This window comes from Monopterus albus, unplaced genomic scaffold (genome assembly GCF_001952655.1).
Source record: "Monopterus albus unplaced genomic scaffold, M_albus_1.0 scaffold16.1, whole genome shotgun sequence".
Lineage (NCBI taxonomy): Eukaryota > Metazoa > Chordata > Actinopteri > Synbranchiformes > Synbranchidae > Monopterus > Monopterus albus.
The window spans coordinates 473908-483497 of record NW_018127896.1 but is presented as its reverse complement, the minus strand read 5'-3'; the positions used below and the strand labels follow the sequence as shown (position 1 = coordinate 483497).

Sequence of the window (9590 nt, the reverse complement as noted above, 5' to 3'; positions counted from 1 at the left end):
GCATTCCCCCGGAGGAGCTGGAGGAAGTGTCTGGAGGAGAGAGGGAAGTCTGGGCATCTTTGCTTAGACTGCTGCCCCCATGACCCGGTTCCGGATAAGCAGAGGAAAATGGATGGATGGATGGATCTCACCCTCTCATGAGGTACTCCTACATACAGCAAAGGAAAAAAGTCGCTGCAGGCTGAGATCGGTCCTCTTGTGTCTGACAGTCTGACTTGTTTGCTGAGATCTAAAGATATGTTTAATAAATTTAATTCATGCAAAACCTCCACCAACCTGTCATACCATGTACAACTCACCCTCTGTGTGCAGGCGTGGTGCAGGTGACGCCTCCCCCACTGAGTAATCACCCTGACTGCAAAAACAAAAGAACAGAATAACTGTAAATTATACACATTGCAGCAAAATGCATTCAGACTTGATTCATTCACGGCGGCTACAGAAGTGAGCACAGCCCTGGTCGGTGTCAGTAAACAGTTCACTCTCCATTTAATCCAGTTTAATGTGTTTTTTAGTCAAATCCCAGGGAGAATGAAGCCGAGGTGTTAAAAAAAAGTCAGGGGACACACTTGGCCTGGTCATAGTTTTGCTGTGTTCTTCTTTAAGAGCTCTTGCCTGGATTTTGTGGTGTGTCTTGGCTCCTTGTCATGTTGAGACTGGGAGTCGCCTTTTTGTTCAGTGTTGGTGGGTATAAACTTCCATCCCTGGTGCCACCTGCCACACTCCTGCAGCCACACATCAGCACACTCCCACCTATGTCAGCTCTGTGCAGCCGCTGTGGTCGCCCTGCCAGATCCACACCTAACATGCTGGACACGGAGAGGCTGTGTAAATATGAACCTGCTAACCACTGCTGCAGCTGTGCTCCAGTAGTTACCGATGCTCTGACACCCTCTCCATCTTTATCAACTCTTATTCTGTGTTTTCACCTTGTTAACTATCTTCAGTCTCACTGTTTGTCCTGAGGTTCATCCTGTGCTGTGATTTTTCAGTGGGTTTCTGTCCAGTGTGGTGTCCCAGAAGGACAGTGCCATGAATCGGGCGGAGCGAGGCCACGTGACGCTTTCTCAGGTGGGTGAAATGATGGACTGCTTACTCTGAAAATGTTCTACAGCTGATTTATCTGCACTCATTGTTTTACCCATCTGAGTAGATGATCCCGGTGTTCGAGGAGGAGTGTGTGAAGGAGGCCCAGGTCAGGGGTGTGACTCTGCCATCTGATTGGTCAGCCAGAGGCCTGCTGGAGGAGCTCAGGAAGGTGATGATGGACATCCAGCCAGCTGTGTTGAAGACAGCTGCCAGTCTGCGCCGCAACGGTACACAACAGCACACAACAGCACACAACAGCACACACAAACACGTTGACACTGGTATGAATATGAAACTGAAAATGTAAAGCCTGTCTATAAAATGACGTCACAGCATTTTTTAGATATCCACAATGTTATGACTAGTCAAAACTTGAAATATAAATTCAAAGTCAAAGTGTTTATTTGTCATATACACAGTCAGGAAACATGTTTCTCTGTACAATAAAATTCTTACTTTGCCATCCACATGAATATCACATAATACAAATGAAATATAAAGTAGATGAGCAATGACACAAATCTAAGGCACTTTAGAGCAGCAAGTGAAAGAAGCACAATAAAAATACAACAAGAACACAATATAATGCAGAGAGAATATATGCTACGTGGGAGCCATGAAGTGCCAATATTCAGCATTGAGTGTGCAATTATGCATGTGTAAACAGAGTATGTAAACAGTACAGATGGAATTAGTGTTAGAAAACGCTCACATACGGGAAGGTGAGTGAACGGAAAAGAACAGACCCAGAGGGCTAACTTTGGTGCAAGCAGAGTTAATAAGCGCTGTACAAATATTTACAAGTGCAGTGATAAACAGGACAAGAGTACTGAGGGTAAAGTCTATGAAACCGGGTGTTGAGTCAGTCACTAGTGGGTTTCAGAGAAGGTGGGCCGAGCTGCAGAACAGCAAAGGTCACTTACTGGCTGGCCGGTGGAGGTGGAAACAAGCTGAGGAGTGTAATACCCCACTTCTTTTATCGGACAGATCTGAAAAGGATTGCAAAACACAACCCAGGGCTCCCTCCTTCAGACAAGCTGCTGGAGAAGAGAGCAGAAAAAGAGATCCCGGAAACACAGAGCCTAATACATTTATCAGTTTTTGGGCTAACCCCTTACACAGATGAAGTCCGTCCAGCAGACTCCATCTCTTATCTAGAGCTCCACAGGCTTGGAGCAGCTGCATATTACCTAGTCATAACAAAATGAAGAATTCCGTGTGTGTGTGTGTGTGTGTGTGTGTGTGTTGTTGTTACGTGTAACTAAAACAATCATTCAGACATAAATCTAACACAAGATTAATACAAGAAAACAATTGGTGTCATGGCTTACTGCTAACCTTGAAACAGAACAGACTAGAGCAGACTTTGAATCTTATTAAAGTCTAATAATTATCTGACTGATTTATTAATTTCTAACAGGAGACAGAGTAGAGGATGATTGTGAGTGGAGGCAGCTTGTAGGACTGTGCATCGACCCGACTAGTGGAGACTGGAAGGGCGATGAGGCATATGGTCCGGGGAAGGTAGCCCGTAGTTGTGATGGTGAAGACGAGCAGGAGAGGTGTAGTGAGGAACTGGGGAAAAGCAGGTAATAATCCAGAATGCAAACTAGTGACACAAGAAAAACACAAAGATGAGATGAACAAAGTGGTGCGGGTTTTTGGTGTTGCATCCAGTTCTTTTTACCATGCTAACTCTGAGAGACAAGGCAGTCCAAGTAACTTCAAAACAGTGCTGATTTATTCAATGAACACAGGTAAAAATTAACATTACACGCTCAGGTATCTTGCACCTCCAACATGCACGCAGGCAGCTGAAAGATGAAAGACCCTGAACCACAACAGGCCTATACATTATATCACTTCGGGCTAACCCCATTCTACACAGCAGAGAGAGACGCCAAACCGTGACGTCTCCCAGGGACAGCTTTGCAGTTGGCCAGAGCAGTAGCCAAAGCATGAGGAAAATCAATGTGTGATTGTCTGTTGATTATGTGGTGTGTAGCTAAAAACATTCTAACACGACCTCTAGTGACATGTCGTGACATTAAACATAAGAAAATATTATGGCTAAGGCTACAGTTATACACGTCATAATAATAATATTAAACATTCTGTCTTCTAACAGTCATCAACTTTCTATCTAGTTATCCTTGACCATAAGCATCCTGCAGCAACTCATGAGAATGACTAAGAATTCTAACAGCCATGAGCCAGACACCCTGTCTACTCTAAACATTTCTAATACATCAAGTATCTAACCAATATCTAGCTGACTAAAAATACCTAACATCGGCATGAAAGCAACGGCGAACTGGCAAGGGAAAGGTATGTGAGCTGGGCTTAAGTAGGGTGAAGGACTAAGTGAATGCAGCTGGTGTTGATTAAGGAATGTGTGGCAGGTGTGCAAAGCTGAGTGAACAGATACAGAAGAAACAAGAGAGGGAGGCGACAGAGGGAAACCTCCTCAGCCTCCTCAGGAAGTACAGCCGCAGTTATCTGCAGTTACATTCTGACTGGCCACGTGCAGTGGCTGTGAGGCTGATCAGCCTGCTGCTGTAGACTTATCTTATAAACCAGTACTGAACCAACAACACAGGATTGGACTGGGCTGCACTTTCAAACCGAATGCGCTGAAGTCATGCTAAATAATAACCAGACTGTGAAACTGTTGTGATGCTGCTGGTCAACACACTACATTAAACTGAACGCATTTCAAGCATCTGACTTGAGTCATTGTGCATTGGCAGGTTTTCTCATTGTCTCCCATAATACTACATTAAAACTGTGGAACCAAACAACCTTTAGAAGCCACTGTCTCAGCGCAGCAGCTGCCAACAGCTGCTTACCCTCCAAACGTTTTCCTTCTTTTGGTTGCCTAGGTTTTGTGTTTTTGATGACATTATTGCTTTAGCGTTCACTTTAAGTCATCAAGTGCGGGAGCAGGCTAAACCACTGCCAAATGTGGTGATAGTGGTAACAATGGAACAAATCCAGACTGCAGAGCCCAGCTAGTTCCCCTGTCCCCTCGCTGTCATAGCTCCCACTCCGGTCATCCAGGATTTGAACCCTCTCCTACCTACTGAGAATCACAGGCTTAAGCATCTGTTTCCCGACCCCTCAGGGTTACTGACAGCAGTGCTGGCCAATCACTGGCTAGATGACACCGCGGCAGGAGATGGTCCAGCTCGCCTCCTCTCTCTGCTGGGTGGCCATTTTGACCTTGTCCTCCAGTCCTGCCGCTCAGGTCACAGGGTCCCTGAGCCCGCCATCTTTAGCTCCGCCCTGCAGCACCTGGGAGTGACATCACAACAGGTAGAGGACATGTCACTGTCTCGTAAATGAACACGTATCAGTCCCACATCTCTTGTTCTAGTCCTCATGATAATTCCTTTAGATGTGTAATAATTTAGACACAAAGCTACAGATGTGTTCAATAGACAATCTGAGCTATGTTTACTTGTATGACATGACAGCACACTATGCACCTACTTGTTATACTCTGAAGTTTTCTTAACTGTTTCAAAAGATAAAAGGTCAGTATATCAAGGTCAGAGTCTGTCTTAGTGAAACCAGTGGGAGATAAACCGAACTGATTTCACACTTTACATCAGGAAAAAGGCTCTAAATGCTACAGACACAGAAACCCCTGCCTGAAGGACAAAAGGAAGTTACCAGCTTAGTACCTGTGTGTGTGAGCCGCTGCTTCACGTTTGCTTGGTTTCATTCCAGGCACTGTGGTTGGATGCAGACGAGCAGGGTGTGAAGGCAGCAGAAGGAATGGGGATGAAGGCCATCATAGTGGAAAATCTGGACAATGCCCTGGACAAACTGGCCAACCTTACTGGAGTTCAGGTACAGACCACTGTGCAGGTTTGAACTGTGGAAGATAATAAAACAGCTGGGACAGAATTAGACATGTTGGCAATGTCTGTCTAAAGTCGAGTGTAACTGTCACCTGTTTTCTGCCTAACACTGTTGTTTGTCAGTGGTTTGACCAGTTTTTTCTGTGTAGCACAGCGTTAAAAACAAGTGTGCTAAGGCTAGCATGCTAACACACAGTATGTGTGTTTCAGGCTGTTGCAGCAGACAGTCCTCCACCGTCCTGCAGACCCGAGGATGTGTCTCATGGATACGTCTCCATCAGGGTAACCCTCAGTGGCAGCAGCTCATTTTACAGCTGAGATGTTGGTGCCCTCTAACATTTACTGGACGATTCTTCTCTGTGTGTCTCAGCCTGGTGTGAGGACTCATTACGTGGAAATGGGCTCAGGTCCATCAGTTCTGCTGTGTCACGGTTTCCCTGAGAGCTGGTACTCCTGGAGGCACCAGGTAACCTGTCTGTGTGTCAGGTTCAGTCTGACCCTGTGAGTCTTGTGTCGGGGAGAGAAACGGCTTGATCCCTTTTAACAGGTGAGAACATGTATCAAAATAGTGCCGGTCCAGTCTATCCGCCCCACAGCAGTGGTCGTCAGGTTACGACTTAGTCAGCATGCTGGCCCCTGCATCACAATTAGTTGAAAATCCTTGTAACAAACAGATGCTTAAATCATCCTGTGATGAACAATAAAACGGACTCAGCTAAAGTCTCAGACGAGTCCCACAGCAAAACAAAGTCTCTCCTATAAACTCACCTGTTTCTAATGAAAAGTGTCCCAGCTAAAGATCTTTCTGGTGACCTGTTGTTCAACCTGTTCTGAAGTCAGTACGTTCAGAGCTTCCCATCTGGTCTCATCTCCATGAACAGCCAAAGCTGGTCTTATAGCTCTGTGCTCCAGCAGTTCAGGACACACTGAGTGTCCTCAAGGATCTGGTTGAAGTGCTACAACAGGAGAACAGACTAGTTTAACAGTGCAGTGTACCACATTAACACGTCTGCATGTTACTACGAAACGAAGCCATTTGAGTCCATGCTCACAGTGTGGGTATCTCTCTGGCAGATACCAGCCATGGCCGCAGCAGGGTTCAGGGTGTTGGCTCTGGACATGAAGGGATATGGAGAGTCCACAGCGCCCCCAGGTGGGTGTGGCTGTTCAAACAAAATCACCATTCTGTGGTCGCTTTGTGTCTCGTTCAGTAGGTCTTCACATGTCACTGACTGTAATTCACCTCACACTCACAGAAATAGAGGAATATTCTCAGGAGCAGCTCTGCAAGGTACCAGTGCACCACAACACACATACACACACACATACACACACCTCTGTCTGGTTGGTACCATGTTAATGTTGGTGTTGTTGTTTTCTAGGATTTGATCACATTTATGGACAAACTGGTGAGAAGTAACAGCATGTTACACACTCTGAGCTCAGCTGCACACTGTTCTGTCACATTACATTATGAAAGCGTGTCCACTAATCAGCATCAGTACACAGACAGTGACAGCAGTGTGTTTATGTCACTGCAGCTACTGGTGACTGCCTCACAGTTAATGCATTCATGTGGGCCCTTTCCTTCTCTGTCTGGTCTAGTCCATACCACAGGTCACCCTGGTGGGTCATGACTGGGGCGGCTTCCTGGCATGGACCATGGCTCAGTATGCTCCTGAGAGGGTCAGGTAGACAAACACCAGCACACCAGCAGATTCCCTGGGTGTTTTATCTTGAAGCAACATGTCTTTTTTCTTGTGCATGAAGAGCCGTTGCATCTCTGAACACCCCTTTGTTCCGGGAGGACCCGTCTGTGCCTCCTGCAGAGAAACTCAAGGCTGTTCCCATATTTGACTATCAGTTCTACTTCCAGAAACCAGTAAGTCGATCTGCTGCAGGACAGCTCATGAACACAATAAAAAACACCCGCATAGCTCAGTTAGGCATTGAAGGCTACAGATAGCTGTGTGGACATGGCTTCCTCTGATTTGGTGTGATGTCACTGTCATGGATGAAACAGTACATGACAATACATTTTTACCAAATAGAAGTTGAAATAGCGCACATCCAACCAATCAGAACCAACATGCTTCACAAATCGTTGCTGAGAGTTTGTTGTCTATAGCTTTAGTTTTGTTCTCTTGCTCACCTGCATCATCTCCAGGTGTTCTCCAGCTCTCTGGTAATACTTTATTGTATCTCAGTATCAGCGGTTGTCCTGCCATTTTTACTGAATCAGTGCTTCACAACAACAAACCATTTTCAGGCAGCTGCTGCTTCGCGCCAGCCTGTGCTGCAGGGAACTTCACTCCCATCACTCACCAGTATTTCACATCCAATGACCTGGATAACATGTCTGAATGTACAGTATAAATTTGCCCTACTGCTGGTGCAGATATGAAGTTTTTTCATTCTGTTTGTCTTTCTCTCTCTGAACTTTTGTTTTTAACCACTCATCCTTATTCTGCCCAGAAAGAGACAGGATAGATACTGTGGCAGTCTCATGTCCTAGTGTGGTTAGCTTAGCTTAGCATAAAGACCGGAAGCAGGGGGAAGCTGCTAGCCTGGCTCTGTCTACACCTGGAAAGCTCAGTAGTTTACCAAGATATATGTTGTTGATCAATTTACAAAGAAACATGTTAAAAGGACCATTGGTAGATCTTGGGGGGAGGGGAGACAACAGCAAGCTGAGACCTTCACTGCTGTTTCCACGTGACAAAGCTTTGGCTGTGTAGACTAGATAACACAGAGGGTTTCTGTGCATTTCAGGGAGTCGCAGAGGCCGAGCTGGAGAGAAACTTGGAGAGAACGTTCAATATCTTCTTTTCCTTTAGCAGTGGCGCAGTGAGTGCACAAACACACACATAACACACATCATCAGATCTGCAAGTCACCTCTGTCTCATGCTGTGGTTGTGTTTTCTCCTCAGGCGATAACTGAAAAAATTAGCACTGCAGGAGTCTGTGCACGAGGTGACTAACAGACGCTGACAGGTTAACGTTCACTAGGATTCATCTCCTTCACTGAAAACAGCAACATGTTCTATTTGTGCTACAGGCGGTCTGTTTGTGGGTCTACCCGAGCAGATCTCCAGGAGCCCCTTGCTGACAGAGGCCGACCTGCAGTTCTACATCAGCCAGTACAAAGACAACGGCTTCAGGTCAGACCGAGTGAACAGGGCACACAGTGCAGTACGCCAGAACCAATCAAGCCTCGAGATATCTCAGGAAATGTTTACCTGAACACCAAGAAGTTTTAAGTTGATCTGGTGTGAAACCAGTGCTGCTGTGCAGGCGGGCTGACAGTGATTCACAACGTACCACTGACCGCTTCTGGATTAGACAGAGGAACCAGGACTTTTCATGGGCTAACAATGCCTTATGTCCCACTGTTAAGAGCAGTGAAATGACAGGACTATTGTCCAAACATGACTTAACAAAACGCAGTTTCTTAACAAAGCTCAGACTCGGGAGTACCCCTATATGCCCCTTCTCTGGTTTCGAGCACAGAGAACAGAACAGAACCATAACCTGCAGCCATTTTAGTAACAAATTTGTTTTTCAAGCCAAGTACCTTTTAGGTCTTTTGTGACAGAAAATGAATGTGTTTAGCTTCTTGGTGGATGGCCACACAAAACTAGAAACTAAATTACATTAATTTGGACTTATGACAGGAGTTTTACACCGTTTCCTCACTGACCAGTTTTACCACACTCGTAACACGGTTGGGCCTCAGGTCAGCTCCGATGTCCCATTCCTTTGCCTCTACCTCTGCCTCTGTATGCACCTCCTCCCCTGGGTCCAGGACTCTGTTCACTCTGGAAATAAACAGCACAAACTTCTCCTCCCCCGGGACCTGTTAACACAGATGCACCAGACTTCATTCTGCCTTCTTTCTGTTTATTAAAATGTCTCTCTGCATGTTTGGTGGATTCTAAAGTATCATTCAGTGAGCGATGATTTACCTGATGTTCTTGTAACAAATCTGCTGATTTTGGGCAGACAGCCTCTCAAATCAGGATTCAATCAGAGGCAGTGTATCGGCCACATACGCTCTTGGCGGTGGAACTGGTTTTCATTCAGGGCTAAAGATTCACAACATTCATGTGGTTGCTACAATATACAGTGGCACAACAGCTTTGTTATTATGATTTAGGGCAGACAATGACCCATACGGAGATTCATCCTTGCCATATTTCATTTATATGTTTTATGGTATTTTGGTCTGAAAATACTCTATTGGATATATGTTCTTTCTTTTGGACAGTGCAGCTTCCGAGTCGGGTGGAGCGGAGGGTCCTGGACTCACCTCTACTCGGGTACTTCTTCTTCTTCTTTCGGCTGTTCCCGTTAGGGGTCGCCACAGCGAATCATCTGTTTCCACCTAACTCTTTCCTCGGCATCCTCTACTCTCACCCCAACTAACTTCATGTCCTCTTTTAGGACATCCATATATCTCCTCTTTGGCCTTCCTCTTGACCTCTTGCCTGGCAGCTCCATCTCCAACATCCTTCTACCAATATAACCACTATCCCTTCTCTGCACATGTCCAAACCTTCTCAATCTGGCCTCTATGACCTTGTCCCCAAAACAGCCAACCTGAGCTGTCCCTCTGATGTGCTCATTCCTAATC

The 9590-nt window shown here is 45.8% G+C and overlaps 1 protein-coding gene across 5 annotated transcripts in view; it reads left to right on the top strand.

Annotated features, from left to right (window-relative positions):
* ephx2 (epoxide hydrolase 2, cytoplasmic) overlaps window positions 1-9590 on the top strand; it is a 35577-nt gene that overhangs the window by 12025 nt on the left and 13962 nt on the right. For 3 of the 5 annotated variants that reach the window (XM_020592298.1, XM_020592300.1, XM_020592299.1), the window contains exons 2-15: window positions 993-1071; window positions 1154-1316; window positions 4214-4404; window positions 4822-4944; window positions 5166-5237; window positions 5326-5421; window positions 6030-6108; window positions 6212-6246; window positions 6338-6364; window positions 6561-6646; window positions 6726-6837; window positions 7728-7802; window positions 7888-7930; window positions 8016-8118. In XM_020592298.1, coding sequence (XP_020447954.1) covers window positions 993-1071; window positions 1154-1316; window positions 4214-4404; window positions 4822-4944; window positions 5166-5237; window positions 5326-5421; window positions 6030-6108; window positions 6212-6246; window positions 6338-6364; window positions 6561-6646; window positions 6726-6837; window positions 7728-7802; window positions 7888-7930; window positions 8016-8118 — 1284 coding nt within the window. Of the gene's footprint in view, window positions 1-992; window positions 1072-1153; window positions 1317-2533; window positions 2679-4213; window positions 4405-4821; window positions 4945-5165; window positions 5238-5325; window positions 5422-6029; window positions 6109-6211; window positions 6247-6337; window positions 6365-6560; window positions 6647-6725; window positions 6838-7727; window positions 7803-7887; window positions 7931-8015; window positions 8119-9224; window positions 9277-9590 lie in introns of those variants that run through there. The other 2 variants (XM_020592301.1, XM_020592302.1) reach the window with 2 other exon arrangements.